The 16,573-nt window shown below is 48.9% G+C and overlaps 1 protein-coding gene across 2 annotated transcripts in view; it reads right to left on the bottom strand.

Annotated features, from left to right (window-relative positions):
- ADAMTS18 (ADAM metallopeptidase with thrombospondin type 1 motif 18) overlaps positions 1-4,277 on the bottom strand; it is a 137,218-nt gene extending 132,941 nt beyond the window's left edge. The window contains exons 1-3 of one of the 2 annotated variants that reach the window (XM_047712341.1): positions 3,872-4,277; positions 3,682-3,769; positions 539-855 (exon numbers count right to left, since the gene is read on the bottom strand). In XM_047712341.1, coding sequence (XP_047568297.1) covers positions 539-855; positions 3,682-3,769; positions 3,872-3,961 — 495 coding nt within the window. In that variant the 5' untranslated portion in view covers positions 3,962-4,277. Of the gene's footprint in view, positions 1-538; positions 856-3,681; positions 3,770-3,871 lie in introns of those variants that run through there. The other variant, XM_047712340.1, reaches the window with a different exon arrangement.
- Positions 4,278-16,573: the final 12,296 nt, after the last annotated feature.

Genomic DNA, 16,573 nt, shown 5'->3' with positions numbered 1-16,573 from the left:
ATGCTCAAGCCTGCCAGCCCTCAAGCACACCACATCACACTCTAAAAGGATGCCTTATGTGCACAGCACACAAACAGATTAGTTAAAAGAAAACAAAAGGCTTCCCTTCCACGATGAAGGTTGGGTTTCACGGGGCGGCCGAACACAATTTTGCATTGAAATACAGTTTTCCGATTTCAAAGCAACGTAGAGGCAATCAGCTTGTTAGATTTATATAATGCCTGGGTCTCCCAAGACTTTTTACAAAGCGAATGGCATCCATCAAGTTAATTTCCTTGGGGAGAGTCTCAAACATGGAGAATAAAGAGGCCCAGACCATTAAACATCAAAAGAATGTTCTAAATGGTAATTAAAGTTCTATTCTATTTTTTCTGGGAGCAGATTAGATTAATTCAATTGAGAATATTATAAGTATCAAAGCTGACAGTGTGAATGTGCCGAGTTGGCTGGAAGAACGCTTAATATTGCAGACATCTGTTCATTCAAGTTATACAAAACCCACGAACGAGGGAGTCGCCCCCGAGCGTGGGGTACTTACCAAGCCGGCACACGTAGACACAGCGACGGAAGAGGAGCTGTCATTTCTGATAAATCCCTGATAGAAACATCGCCGAACTGCGGGTTCCCGCGTCTCGGAAGCACCATCTTTTCCAAGTACCTGGACGATAACGTGACTGCTCAAAATCGCCGAGGGCTTAAGTTCTAAATGTAGTTCCTGTCCAAATGCTGAAAATCGGTAATGCAGGGAGCTGCTGGCACTCTGCGCCGATCGCTTTCTCCTGCCGTTGTGCAAAATGTCGTGTGAAATATATGACCCGCCCGAGTCCACTTCTACCGGCGTGACAAAGACGTAATCTGCAATGGGAAAGGTTTCGCTGTCAGCACCCAGAACCCACAGCCCCAGAGGGTCCCCCTGCCACAGGCTGGCAGAGAGCAAATGTGCAGCTCAAAGGTGGCTTTGTTCCCATTGCCATGCACCTAGATCGATGACAACTCAGAGAGGCTCAGGACGACGGGAGCTCTGTGGCCTGTGCAAATGAGCTCTGTGATGGTAATTCCTACAGAAATGAAAAGTCAAGCACAGCTTCGTGAATGTCAAGAATGCTGGGGGAAAATGCCACAACTCTCTCTCATGGTCTGCACGGAGACAGATGGAGTGAGTACATGAGTCAGAGCCATCCATACATAAAAAGTGATTTGGGGGGGGGAGGGGAGAAAATAAGTGTAAGACCACAAAAGAAGAGAAAAGAACTCCCCCCCCCCCCCCCCCCCGAGGAGATTAACATCTTCGTGTTTAAACTGAATTGGGAGCATTTGGGGAGGCTGAGTTTAAATTTCAAATGGTAACTGACAGTGCTGAGTAACTTGAAACCATCTCAGATAACGAGCACCTACCAGGAGCTTCATATTTCCGATATTAACTATATGTGATAATAAAACCCCAGCACCTGTACAGCTCTGAACATTTCACTCCGAGCTTTTACAGGGACAATCCCATTTCGCTGTAGACATAAAATACAGAGGATGCATAAAAATGCCTCAAAATTGTCAGAACTTTCCTATAGTGTCTGAGGTTTAAGATTGCTCAGACATGTTGGTGGGGGAGTGTCAGTCAGGGGACACCTGGAAAGGCAGGTTTCAAAATACTTTCCCCCTTGCTCTCAAGAACGGCACTAATTGCTGCGTGTTCGAAAGGGGAGGAGCTTAAAAAAAACACTATTTGCTGCTGGAAAATTGAAGCACGCACACTGTTTTCTATCGCAAAACGTGGAAACTGAGAAGTATCATCACAGAATGATTTGGAGCATGCCTTCTGTGTGTTCAGACACACTCCACGTTTCCACTTTCTAGGCACAGAATGGGAAACTAATTTGGAAAGTGTTTAGAAAGATTCCAAATAACTAAGAGGCATGTTTGAGTCACTTGGGTCCTTGGTTACTGGACGAGGAAAAGAAAGAGGAATTTCCCTTTTCCCAAAATAGTCAACAACCAAATAAGAAAAGCTCAGGAATGAACAGAAGCCTTGTAGCTAACAGGAATCGATGTGGGATATTCTAATTGAGCCTACGTTTGCGGGGGAGGGGGATCCCAACAGGATCATAACTTCAGCTGTTTTCTTCTGTATGAACCATGTGTGACCCTTATTGCTTGAGCAATTCCCATTCTCACAATGGGCTTTATATCTTGCCTCTCCCATTTTCTCCTTGAGTCCTTTAACTAGAAATACTATCTAACTGACACACGTCTTTAAAAACAACTGGAAAACTTTTTCTCCTCTTTTAAACTTAAAAAAGAAAAAAAAACCCACTAAGCACGCCATAGACAATTTCTCTTTCAAAAATCGGCTACGTTGCTTTACAGGTAGGCGACTCTTGATTCAATCCAACTTTTTCTTAGCAAAAAACCACCTCCTTCCTCCACCATACTAAAAGCTAAGTGTGAAAACCCCGCCTGCACGTGCTCTAGACTGTACAAGAAGTTATTTCTTACCTCCTTGCCCAAACCCACCCAAAACTCTGCCTGCTTCTACGTAGGAGGCCATGGGGTAGCCTTTTCTCCAGCCAGCCTTCCACGCACTCAGCCCACAAAGACCCCTGCCCAAGACACAGCTACAAGTTTGTTTCCAAGGGGAGAATGAGCAGGTGGATGGTAATACTCAGCGCTGGACAGAGAGAGGCAGTTAGAGCCTCCTGCAGGGAGTGATCTAATCGGTCAGCTCCGGGACTAAGTAAAGATGCGGTCCGGAAACTATACATGGAACAATGAGGGGTTGTTTTAGAAAATGCAGTCAGCCCCTCTGGGTGGACAAAAAGTGAATTTCTCAAGAGTTCATTCCTGGCTCTCTCCTGTCCCCTCACTCTCCCCACATCTCCACAGCCTTTACTCCATGACTCTGCCATGCCGTGCCTCCCCAGTATGCCTTGCTCTCTCCCACTGCAGCGGCAGATAACCCTGCAAGGCTAAAAATTCTAGAATCTGGGTTGGACATCAAGGTCTTGCTAGACACCTGGATCAGCTCTTCTCCTGTAGCTGGTGGGTGCCAACGAGAAGTTAATAAATGACAGACCAGGAAGGTGTTCTGGGACCCCGCAGTTGGGAGCCTCAGAAGAGTTAAAGGCCCCAGAGATCTCAAGCTACCTGCTCTCCTCTCTCTCAAAGCAGTTTTTGGGAACTCGTGACACAAGGGCAGGGGAAGCAGAAAAGCAAAAGAAGATCAGGGACACAACCGGGCAGAAAAGCGAGGAGGCAAGAGGGGGGAGGGGAGGGGTCACAGTTTTTTCATCTTCCACCAAAAAGTAGCTCCTGCAGGCTTTCCCAAAGGAGGAAGGGAATGAGGAAGGTGCCTTTTGATATCAACCATCTCGTCCACTTCCTAATTTCTACCATAGTAAGGATTTTTTTTTTTTTTAAACAAGCCATCTGTGAACGAAGGAAAGTACTGTTTTCTCATTTGTGGGACTTATAGCTTGAGGCACTGATTCTTTTGATAAGTTCAGAGTCCTGGCCACATCCCCACCACCCTCCGCCCCCAAACAGGAGCCCCTTCCAGGACGCGCGCACACCTGCCAGGTTGGGGAGGAGGGCGGTGGCAGGCGCCTTTCTACTCTTCTCTCTTTTCGGGGGGGAAAGAAGGGGCAAGCGCCTGGAAAGGTCCTTCTAGGGGTGGGAGCAAATACGAACCAACGTTTAATCCGCCGCCGCCGCTGCTGCTGTCACTGGCTAAGGCTGCGGCGACCGACGCACAACAGAGGCAGCACAGCTGGAGCGCCTGCAAGAGAAAAGGGGACACCGCGCGTGAGGAGGCCCGGCGGGGCTTGCGCCGGGCGCCCCCTGCCCCCCGCTGTCGGCGCGCCCCGCGGCGGGCACCTGCCTTGGCCACGCGCCCCAGCCCCGCCGGACCCCACGGCGGGCCCGAGCGGGCGGCGGGGAGGGCGCACGCGAGCAGGAGGGCGCACTCCATGGTCAGGTGCGGGCGCGGCGGCTGCGGGCGGCCGGACGCGGCGGGCGGAGCGCACTGGCCGCGCGCATTCTCCCCGCCGGCCCGGAGCGCGGCGCCCCAGGTGCGGCGCCAGGTGGGAGCCGCCGCCGCTCACATCGCGGGCCGCGCGCGCCGGGGCCTCTCCTCCTCCGGCCGCCCGCGCGCCCTCCCTTCTGCCGGCGCCGGCCCGCGGAGCTGCCTGCCTGCGGCTCCCGGGGGGCACCGGGGCTCCCCGGGCCCGGGCTGGCGCGCGCCTCCGAGCGCAGGCGGCAGGCGGACTCTGTCCGTGCCTGCCCGCTCGCTTGCCCGCCAGTCTGTGCGTCTGTCTGTCTGTGTGAGCGTCTGAGGCTCCCGGGGAAAGCAGCGCCAGCTGGCTCCCCCGGCGCGCCGAGCCGAGCGCCCGCCTCTCCACCGCACGGTGATTGGCGACCAGCGGCTCCCGGGCCCGTCCGAGCCCCCGGGCTGGTGCAAGGGCGTGGGATCCCCGGCTCCCGCTCCGAGGGAGGAGGCGGAGGGGGAGGGGAGGTGGGGAGTGGAGGGGAGGGAGGGGGGGGAGCGCCCTGGGTCAGGCTTGGAAAACGTAATTTAAGCGCACCGCGGGCTGAGCGGAGGGGGCAGGCTCAGGTAAGTGGCGCGACTCCTCCCGGTGCCTGTGCAGACTTCTCTTGGACAAGTCTTCCGGCGAGACAGCCCACGTATTCGGCGTTCGCAAAGCCTCCCAAGTACCAGGTGCTACCCAGCCCCCTTGTCTCATTTACCTCGGGCCCTATTATTGCAAGGTGGGAATTATTAACCCCTCGAGAAAGACGAGGAACCTAGGCTCAGCTGGGCTCAAGGGAGCCTAGCTACCCAAGGAAACCGTGGGCGCTGGCAAATCTAGGGGAGCCCGGAAGGCTGGAACCCTGAGTCTGGTCGCAGCCTGCACCGATGGCGGTGGCCTAGCTGCTTCTCCTCTTTCTTCTCCCTGGGACCCTGCCTCCAGCTTCTCAAGACTGAGTCCTGGCCCCAAACACTACAACTCCCAGAACTCAACCACCACAACCGTGCTGCCATCCTCGTGAATGTGCGGCTCACTTCCCGCGTGCCTGTTCACCTACTCGATACACTTACTTGATCTTTGGATCCCTACTGTGTGCACAGATGAACGGAATATAGTCTAGGCCGGGAGGAAAGGCTCTCACATGCCAGAACCCAGATGATCAGAAATACTATAAAGGAACAGAACAGGCTCCTAAAGTAGAAAGAATAACAGCTCTATCTAATTTAGCTAGGAGTAGGGATAAGTGTGTCAGATGTCTCTTCTGAGCTGACATTTCAAATAATACCAAAGAGAGTGCTAGTTCTACAAGGGAAGAGAGGAACAAGGTCTTGTGTGTCAGCAGAGGGTGCACAACAGAAGTGAAGGTCTCCGGGCATGAAAAGTGCTCGCCCTGGTGAGCGAGTTACAGTCCAGGGGGAGAGGCAGAGAGCGAAGGGCCAAGTCACCAGGACCTTGTAGACTGGGGGAAGCATGCAGGAGTCTGTTAGATTTAAGATGTGAGAGAGAGGGGGGAGGGCAGCATTATCTCTAATACAGAGTCTCTGATCTGTGGGGATCAGGACTAGAGTTGCTAAGGTCAGGCCAGAGGGGTAAGCAAACTCACTAGAGTCAAGGTGAATAATGAGGCATCCTGGACCAGGATGGTAGCAGGAGAGGGGGATGTGGACCCTGCTGCAGTCCTAAGAGTACCGAGGTGGTTAAGATGAGGTCCAGGTTGCAGCTTAGGACAAGTGACAACTCAGTACGCATAGTCTGTTTCCCTGGACACGGCAGCGACGAGGCGACCCCCAGGCTGCCCAAGCAGAGCCCTCGTGCTGGGGAATGCCTTTGGGAAAGGCCACACAGTGAGGAAATCCAGGTTGAACAAACCAGCAGGGCTTCCCAACATAATGTTTCTGTTCTAGTGGTCTCCGCTCTATAATGTGAAACGGGAGTAAACACAAGGTATCAGAAAGATAGTTCAAGGGTTGACTGTATTTTTCTAAGCACTTTATATGTGGGCTTTAAAAGTGAGGACAGGGGATATACTGCATTTCTGTTACTTCATACATCTGATGTCAGATTTTAATGTGCATCAATATCACCTGTGATGCTGGCTTACTGTGCACATTCCTGGGCCATGCACCATGGAAATCCTGATTCAGCAGATTTTGTGTGTGGGGGTGGGAGGGGCAGATATGCATTTGTAGCAAGCACCTGCGGGGGCCTCCTGATGCTGGTGACTTCCGTGCTTTATGTGGTCTCAGTAAAGACCTGGACACCAAGAGGGTGGAGGCCTCCTCTTGAACCTGATGTAAGTGGCTTCTCCCCCACTGGTTTTCCAGCTGTCCTCCCAAACCCTAGGAAACTTTTGCACTCTGTAGATCCCCACCCTCCATGGTCTGGTACAGAAACTGAGACCCATTTCTCATGTACTCACAGTTGGAGAGATCATAACTTCCATTTCCACCCATTTGCGGATGACTGGGTCCACTGTCTTCTGTAGGGCCAATAAATAAACAGGCCAAAGCTAGCCATAACTAACCTCTGACAGGACTGTGCTTATTCAATATTCCCAGAACTAGCCCTGCAATATGTACAAATTGCCTCTAGATGGTGACAGAGAGTCAGGAGCGCAAGGTTCAGCCCTAAGTGCAAAATAACGCTCCTCTCTAAGTTATTTGGAAATACAAATCTTAGCTGACTTGGGGGGCGCCTGGGTGGTTTAGTTGGTTGAGTGTCTGCCTTCGGCTCAGGTCATGATTCCAGGTGCCTGGGATCAAGCCTCATGTAGGGCTCCCTGCTCAGCGGAGAGTCTGCTTCTCCCTCTGCCTCCCCTCCCCCTGCTCCCTCTTCCTCCCTCTCAAATACATACATACATACATACATACATACATACATACATAAATATTAAAAAGAAAATCTTACTGATTTTAAAACTACGAATCTAAGGCACCATAATGAATATCTGAAGTTCACAGTCATCTGTCTCAGTCTTTTCAGGCTGCTATGAGGGAGCACCACAGCAGTGCTGCTGTGAACAACAAACACTGGGGCACCTGCGTGGCTCAGTGGGGTAAGCATCTGCCTTCCACTCAGCTCATGATCTTGGGGTCCTGGGATTGAGTCTGGGGTCTTTGGGCTCCCTGCTCAGTGGGGAGTCTTCTCTCTCTCCCTCTGCCCCTCCCCACTCTCGTGCCCTCTCTCAAATAAATAAATAAAATCTTAAAAAAAAAATAAACATTTGTCTCTCACGGTTCTGGAGGCTGGGAAGTCCGAGATCAAGATGCTGGCAGATTTGATGTCTGGGGGAGCCTGCTTTCTGGTTCATAGGGTGCCTTCCTTTTTCTGTGTCCTCACATGGTGGAAAGGGCAAGGGAGCTGTCTTCCATCTCTTTTGTAAGGGCACTCATACAATCGTCATGGCCTAATCACCTCTCAAAGACCCCATCTCCAGATACCATCATCTTGGGTATTCGGTTTCAACATGTGGGTTTGGGGGCATGGGCACATTCAGTTCAATGCATACACCTAAGGGGGAAAAAGAAAAAAAAAAACCCGTGGTGATATAGTCTGTCAAACTTAGCCCAGAGCCTAGCACACAAGCAGTCAATAAATATTTGTAAGAAGGAAGGAAGGGAGGGAGGAAGGAAATGGTGTGAAAGTTTGAGACAGAGAGATCATAGGGTTTCACTCTTAAGTAGTTAAATACTTTCCCTTTTTTCCTTCTTTAATATGAATGATGGATATGAATGTTGCTTTTTCTTCCTTCTGCATGGGCATAAGTTTCACCTTTTCTCAAGAGAATATACCTTAAGTCATGTGTCTCTTGCTAGCCAGTGTAAGAAACAACGGCAATTCCTCTTACTTACCCACTTTTCCCTTGGTCTCTGCTTTAGGAAGATACAAGTGTCTCTTTCATGCAAAGTAAAAACATTTAACTCTTCTCCCACCACCACTGACTTTCTGTGCCATGACCAACCCCTTGGCTTCTCCTCTCCTTCCCATGCAGAGAGCAGAAGGGCACTGTCCTCTGGCATTTCAAAGCTGCACTGAGTAGTTCATCAGGTTTTACCCAAAAGATTTCTGACAGTTTCTTGTAGAAGGTATTTTCATGTCCCAAGAGAAAGATTTGTGGGTCACCTGGGTGTCTCAGTTAAGCATCTGACTCTTGATTTCAACTCAGCTCATGATCACGCCCCATGATGAGCTCTGTGCTGGACGTGGAGCCTGCTTAAGATTCTCTCTCTCTCTCTCTGCCCCCCCACCAAAAAAAAAAAGAAGGAAGGAAGGAAGCAAGGAAGAATAAAGAATGGCAGGTCAAAACTTTTTCCATTTTCTTTTTTTTTAAGATTTTATCTATTTTTTGACAAAAAGAGACACAGCGAGAGAGATAACACAAGCAGGGGAAGTGGGAGGGAGAAGCAGGCTTCCCGCTGAGCAGGGAGCCTGGTGCGGGGCTCGATCCCAGGACCCTGGGATCAGGACCCGAACCAAAGGCAGACACTTAACAACTGAGCCACCAGGCACCCCACTTTTTCCATTTTCTTTAGAGATAACCTGAAAGGCAAGGTGCGTGCCACACAAAGAATGAAACTCCAACAAGTGACATGTAGCAAGCTTTGTATTTGTCAGTGACAGCATAGGAAGTAGACACTCTTAGCTTAATAGCTAGCTTTAGAAACAGATTGTCATCAAGCACCATTTAGGAATTGACAACTGTTCTCCTCCCCTCTAGCATTACATTTCAGTCTTTCATTGCACTCCTCAGGACATGGACCTTGATTTTTTTGCTTTACAACCTGCACGTGCCCTAACTTATCCATGCGATGAGATTCCTCCCCTCCACTTGCCTCTGTTGATCCCGCCCTGGCTATGCACGGGGCTCCCTTATTCTATTTTTAGTGCTTTCCCAAGACCTACTATTAAAAGTAGTTTGTTTGCCTGAGACCCAGGAGGCTGTATTGGAACTAGACTACTGATTTCCACAACTGGACTCAAGGCCAAGTTCTGAGCTCTCTGCACAGGGGAAGAGTGGAATAGAGACTTTGCAAAAGCTCTGGGAAAAAAATCAGGTCGTCGAAGAAAAGGAAGTAACTGTTGTCTGTGGGACCTTTTCTCTCCTCCTTCCCACCACCAGGATCTGAGCACACGCAGGCTCAGACATCTGCCCCAGTGATTCCCCAATCTCGCCTCTCTAAGGCCAGTGTGTCCTCACTCAGTGTGGATGGCCAGGATTGGGAAGTATTACTACGAACCAAAATCTCCCGGGGGGTTGTCAGAACCACACTCTTGGGCGTCCCTACGAATATTCCAGTTAAGCGGGTGTGGGATGAGACCCGGCATTTGTCTTTTAACCAACACCTGGTAGTTTCTGATGTCACTAAATGTATTACAAACAGCACACTGTGGCCCACTGTACTTAAGCCTTCCCTAAAATGCCAGCACTATTTCGGAGTCAAAAAGATTTAAAGCTTCTGGGATGCCTTTGAGTTACTCCTTACTTGGGGAGGAATCAAATTATAGTAGAAATCATAAAAGACAGGTGTGGGGCTGAAGACTTGCTGTAGGGATAAGCAGGAAGTATTTGTTGCTTGTTTGATTAGATTTTTGGGTGGGAGAGGCTAATTTGCTTTCTAAACATTTCCATCTCCCTCGTTCTGGTTTAATCTGTGATTTAGAACTGCCCAAACATGTCATAGCACTTTTGGAGGGGCCAAAAGTACTGGCCTAAGAGGTGGGATCTGGACTCAAGCATGACCTGTTAGAATGGTTCACTGGCGTTTATCCACACCATTTGGGAGAACGGACCCATCTTTCAGCTGAGGTCATCACAGTGTGTGATTACAGCCTGGATTTGTCAGCAGACATCCCTCTGATCTGCAAAAATGAAACTCCTCAGGTAGGAAAGAGGGAATTAAACAGCCTCTGGTCAGAGGCCAAGATTCTTGTCCCCTCTCCTTTAATCCTTGAAATCACTACCATTTAAGCTAAGAAATCTCTTTCCAACTCTCTTTCTCCCTTTAAGTTGGTCTGTATTGGGTTTCCATCAATTCCAGCAGAAGTGGTCCTGGTTCTTTTTTGCTCTAGGACCTTGGACACCCAAGTCTTAATGTGCTCACCATTTTTTTTAAAGATTTTATTTATTTATTTGACAGACAGAGATCCCAAGTAGACAGAGAGGCAGGCAGAGAGACAGAGGAGGAAGCAGGGTCCCTGCCGAGCAGAGAGCCGATGCGGGGCTCAATCCCAGGACCCTGGGACCATGACCCGAGCTGAAAGCAGAGGCTTTAACCCACTGAGCCACCCAGGCGCCCCAAACACCATTTTTCACACTGAGAAGATAATCCCTCCTTCACCTATTTTTATTTTCACAAGAGCTGAAGGGAGCAACATACACAACATGTCTGAGGCAGAACCCAGTTCTTCTCCCTTTTTTGAACTTCCTTTGAGCCTTATTCCTGTGGCCATCCCACTTCCTGAGCCCGTGAACTCTTGCTCATAGACGCTGTCCTCCAAATGTTCCTCCATGCAGACGCCAGCCGGAGCCCCCAGCATTTCCTATCTGATTCCAGGCTACCGCTCTTGCACACAGCGCCGACGTGCGCATCAAGAAAATGATGTTCCCTGGAACAGCAATGCTGGAAAACAGTATGGAGGGTCCCTAATTTTTTTTTTTTTAATAGAGCTACCAGAGGACCCAGCAATTCCACTGCTAGGCTACGGAAAACAAAAACACTAAATCCAAAGTACACTTACACGCCCCGTGTTCACTGCACCATTAATTACAATGACCACAATATGGGAACAACTTAAGCTCACTAAGAGATGAACCAATACAGATGTGGTGTATATACAGGGGACTACCACTCAGCCATAGGAAAGCATGCAGCCTTGCCATTTGCGACAAGGATGGACCTAAAGGTGTTATGCAAAGTGAAAGAAATTGGATAGAAAGCCAGATACTGTAAGATTTCACTTATGTGTGCAATCTAAAACACAACACCAAACCAAACCCGGACTCATAAAAACAGCTTGGTGGTTGCCACAGAGCAGGGTGAGGGTATAGGGGGGGACAGGGGAGCAAAATGGGTGAGAAGGATTAAGAGGTACCAACTTCTAGTGATGAAACAGTTGGGCACCTGTCATGTACAGCATGAGGTCTATAGTCAAAAATATTTTACTAACTTTGTAAGATGACAGACTTTCTGTGTTGACCATTTCACAACATATACAAATGTTGAATCACTATGTTGTAACACCTGAAACTAATGTAATATTAATGCTAATTACATCTCAATAAATTAAAAAAAAAAAAAAACAGAAAAGAAAAAAGTGCTCCCTTCTGCACAGGCAGGCACATAAAAGTGGCGAAAAGTTGGAAGCTCTGCAAATTAGGATAAGAGATGCCCCTCTGGGTTAATGGCACCTTTTGGGACAGGATTTAGAAGCCTAGGACCTAGTGGATTTCATTTCAATTCAGCCCCCAGGCAGGACATAACCATTCTAGGCACCCAGCTTGGGATGCAATCTCTTCTTGGGCCTTTTCTTATCTTGAATTGGGAAATTGACTAGAAGCAAAGATTCATCCCACCTACTGCTATGTACTGCTACTATTTCTAAATCACTAACTTAAAAAAAAATTTTTTTATTTGTTGAGGGGGGAAGCGTGAGCACAGGAGCAGTTGGGAGGGGTAGGGGAGAGGGAGAATCAGGCGCCCTGAGCAGGGAGCTGATATGGGGATTGATTCCAGGGCCCTGGGATCATGATCTGAGCCGAAGGCAGAAGTTTAATGGCCCAACTGAGCCACCCAGGCGCCCCTCAAAATCACCAATTTTATCATTTCCCACACTTACCCATCATCCTTCCTGGGTGTCAGAGAGTCCCTCAAAAGACTGGGCTCTGCAGTTGAAGGCAAATTCATCATAACCTTGGTGAATTACCCCTCACTTGTGCCCCAAGTCCCCTGGAATAGTCCCCAAGGTGGCCAGATTGCAAAGGATAATTTCATAATTGTGGAATGAGAATAAAGCTCTTTCAAAATAAACAGAAACATAGAGATGTAGACTTTGCTCCCTTTACTCAGAACTATTTTTTTAAAAAATGTTAGAGAGGGAAAGCCCTTGGCAGTGTTTATCTTTTTAAAGTAGTTACAGCATTCATAATCACTGCTTCCTTCTCAAAAAGCACTCACCTCCCCAGCTTCTAGGTCATTACTATACACTGGCTTTTTTTTTCCTTAATTTTTACTAATCAATTATTTCCCTTCCCTTTTGGGGTCCCTTCAATATTGGTGCTCCCCAGATTTGCATCCCTGTCACTTCTCTTTTCTCTAATTAGATCATCTCTTCCCCTTGTGTACTCGGATCCCCTCAGAATGGCTGATGACTTCCCAAGCTCTTACTCCAGCCTGTATCTCAGTCCCAAGCTCTAGACACACATTTCCCACCACTTATGGGATGTATTTAAACGGATGTGCCAGAGTCACCTTAAACTCAACAAGGCACCAAGCAAATGCCATTAGTTATTCTCCAGCTGCTGCCATCTGACCCAAATCCCAAGCTGGGAAGTTTGGGAGCCCCCCAGGATGTGGGAGAGAATGGGGGCTCAGTTGGTCACCAAACCTGCTTTAGAAATGCCACAGGCTCAGCCCCTCACACCCTCATCACAATCGCCTTCGTTCAGGCCCTCAGCATCCTGGCCAGACTTCCCAGATCACCCTGGTTGGGGGGGGGCAGTGGGGGGCTTGTTAGTTCCAGGAGACAAGGGCTATAGAGGCCACCACCCCACCCCAACCCCGGCTGCCTCCCCCAGCTGCCGAGAGCAGAGTACTCCTGGCCATCTCTGCCTTCTCCGTTTCTAGTACTGAGAACAGGGCTGAGACACAGACGTTGGGAAAGGCCCTGCGTGGAGGCCTCGTTGCCCAGAAGGAAACGGATCCAGACCTCTGAGACAGGCACTTTCGCCTCTTCAGCCGACCCGGCCTGGGGAACCTTGCTTCTAGGGCCTCCGGTGTGGAACGCACGGCACAACCAAGCAGGTCCCATACCTGCCTGTGCACAAGCTCCAGCTGTTTTCACTCCTTCCCTCACCCCCCAGCACGGCCCATTGTTATTTCTTCCCTCGCTCTGGGATACACGGTGGGCTTCTCCTCCTTCCCTTCCTGCATTTTGTAGCTCTACTAAGTCTAAGGGCCTCGATGCCCGCCCTGGGTTGAAGCCATACAATTCCCCACCTTGGCTGATGTTCTCAGCCTGGGTGCTCGGTGGTCAGGTCCCCTCATCCCAGGATTCTGAATCCATGGGAGCCCGCGGGCTCCGGGTGAATGGGATGTGCGGCCTGTTGAGGTGCTGCCACGGTATGGAGCGCGCAGGCCCAGGGGGTTGTCCCCAGACCCCCAACATCCACACCCTCTGGGAGCTCATTAGACATGCAGAGTCTCAGGCCACGCCCCAGCCGCCCCAGGTGTATGTCTGCCCTGTACGCCCCTTAAGTTTCCCAAGGGCTGCAGCTGAGTCAAACAGGCAGGACAGAAACACTAACCGGATGGACTTAGTCTCTTCCCCATGTAAGCCTCAGCTTCCGAGAGGGCAGTAGTAACAGCGCCGTCTCATAGGGAGAGGGGGAGGGGTAAAAGGGATCATCCCGCTTATCAGGTTAAGCTCTAGATTAAATACTCGATAAGCAGTAGCCTCCTGACCACTCTTTCTTCATCCCTCTACCCTCTTCCGTAAGGGAGGGGAGAGCAACAATAATCTTTATTCCCAGGACACTGGCTGTGTTAGCCTGGGAAGCACAGCCAATAAGAAGCTTGCAGATGCCATAGTCACATCCAAATTAAACATTTCCAATTTTAAGCGTGCAAAGAGGTCACAGCTCCCTTGACTTCTCTGCAGCATCCAAAACACCACCATGAGCTGGCCTTCGAGACACCCTGCCTTCCCCAGTTACACAATCACCATCCCGTTGGGAGTGCTGTATGGAGCCTGCACCCCATTACACAGGCAATTTGTTTCCAGAAGCTGCGTGGTGACTTGGCCCCACCGTGCTCGAGGCTGGCGTTTCCACTAGACTGTGAGGCACAATTTCAAGAGGCAGATCATTTAAAACCAATTATTGGAACTCAACCGGCTTTTGCAACGAATTAATTTAAGGAATCCAAGGTGCCAGAGGGATTATAGGAGAAGGGATGAGAGGGGGCTAGTTCTTATTTTTAAAGCAGTCTGGGATCTATTTAGAGAGGTTCCAAACATCAGGGGTTGTGTTCAGACTGCAACCTAATACTTTATATTGCTCTCTTTCTGGAGAGTTCTCGTATCCCCCGTGATTGGATGGAGCCTCCCTGAAAAGCTAACATTAAACTGGGACATAATAACAGCCTCGGGACATCAGAGCCCGCTTGCTCTTGCCCTGCAACACTGGACGTTTTTATGTGCATTACGTTAAGAGCTTCCATCTCTCCGGACAAAGGGGGGAAGCGCTTCCATGGTGGGTGGCCCCAATTAAACCCAGTGCCCGGTGAATTTCCGCCCAGGCTCACTGGAAGGCGTCCAGGGCTGATTAGAAAGCAAGAACCTCAAATGGCCCGGTGCTGCCATAATGAAAAGCCCTGGAAAACTGCTAAATGACACGGAGGAAAATCATTACAATTGAAACTCCCCCCACCCCATGCTCCCTCATGCCTAAAAAAAAAAACCAAAAAACAAAACCCATTTTTTTCAGAATTGCCTAAATATTGCTTTGTTCATTAAGTTCACTGTACAGTAAATGAGAGCTCTCTCACAGACACACAGCTTTGAACACACTGCTTTAATTATACAACACTTACTTGGTTTAAAAGCATGTAAAGGGAATACAGACAAAAACAAAACAAAAACAAAAACAGCACCTCCCCTCCAACGCTATGGAACTGGCAAAGTAGGTCTACTGTGGAGGGACTGAAGAAATTACTTAAATTAAAAATAGTAGTTAGTACCAGTACAAGCTCTTTTTTCAAAGTCTTAGGAAATAAAGAAAAATGTAACAAAAGAATTGGAATAATCTGTTAGCTACCCCTCAAAGATGACCACAGATAACACAGTATCTTCCTGCTGTAAGCAGCATTTTACATAGTTGAGACTGGGCTGGATACACTTTTGTGCCCTGCTTTGTTTGACTGGTACTATAGAGAGACTATGTGACAGATACGAAGATTCCCTGCACCGCCAGTGTGAATGACTGGGACATAATTCATCGGAGGAATATAACATAACACACTTAGCAAAAATTCAAAATCCCCTTTATTGTGAGATCAAGCACCGGGTGGGGCTCCACGCTCATCTTGAAGTCTGCTTGGGATTCTCTCTCCCTCTCAACTCTGCTCCTCCCCTCAATCGCAAAGGCTCACTCTCTCTCTCTCTCAACTAAATAAAATCTTAAAAAAAAAACACCCCAAAAATAACAAAAAATAAATTACAGAGCAACAGGAACATCTGTATAATTGCCTCTATAATGGCGAAGGGAGGTGGGGACCCAAGAGTTATTTGTCTCAGACCATGCAAAAGATAAGTGCCCAATGGATACAGATTGCACAAAGACCTTTCTCTTAGGGCTACCATCACTCACACACCCAGGGGCTGCACCCACAAATGTTAGATTCACAAGGTTGTATCTTTACCTAAGAGACACAATTTCGAATTCAATTTTGGATACGAAGGATAGCATAGGCTTAATCAATGATGCAGAACTAGGAAAACAAAGGCACAAGGCATACATATATCTCAGAAAGATAGCAGAGAGAGACTCCAGTTTGGTTGAGAAATGAATAGGCATGACAACAGCGATGGGGAAAGTTACTCCCACTCACTGATCCCTCCCTTGGTAGTGGGCCCAGCACTATGAACTCTAAAGAAAAGCAACATCAAAATACTCTGTCAAACAGTTTTCTAAACTGGAAAATGAAAGCGAGACCATCCAATGCACAAAGAAGTTGGGAAATTACCAGCTGGCAAAATCTGGATAAGTGGCGGTGGTGGAAGCACACATGAGGCCCATCTCACCATCCTTTCCGTCCAGCATGACACATTGGGCTGGGGGGGTACAAATCACCCCCCATCGTGCCAGCAGTAGCTGAGGTTTCTAGGGAATCTTCGTGTGGGAAGAGAAACCTTGTATTCCTGGAGTCCACCAGCAGATGTCCGTGTAACCACCCCTGAAGGCTTGACCGGACCAGACCTCAGCGGCAAAGGAGCAGTGTTTGTAATTCATCCCTAACTTTCCGAGTTACCCTAAAAAGGACCTTCCTCATTCACATGGGCTATCCCTGAGTGTCAGAAAGCTCACCCGGGAAAGTCACAGGCTGGACCCAACATGGCATGTATATCCTTAAATTAGGGGGAAAGGAGTTAAGAGAGGCAAAAATCAGGGCATGCCGGAGGGAGGAAGACATTTAGAAGGCTGAAAACGTAACAGAAACCAAAGACAGTAACTGTCAAATGGATGTAATTTGAAGACTAGGAAATCACTTAACAGAAGCAAAGGGAGGGAACAGAATGTGGAAAGGTAGGATCAGACATCAAAAATCGGTATGTATCAA

Source organism: Lutra lutra, chromosome 17 (genome assembly GCF_902655055.1).
Source record: "Lutra lutra chromosome 17, mLutLut1.2, whole genome shotgun sequence".
NCBI lineage: Eukaryota > Metazoa > Chordata > Mammalia > Carnivora > Mustelidae > Lutra > Lutra lutra.
This window is presented reverse-complemented; position numbering and strand designations above follow the sequence as displayed.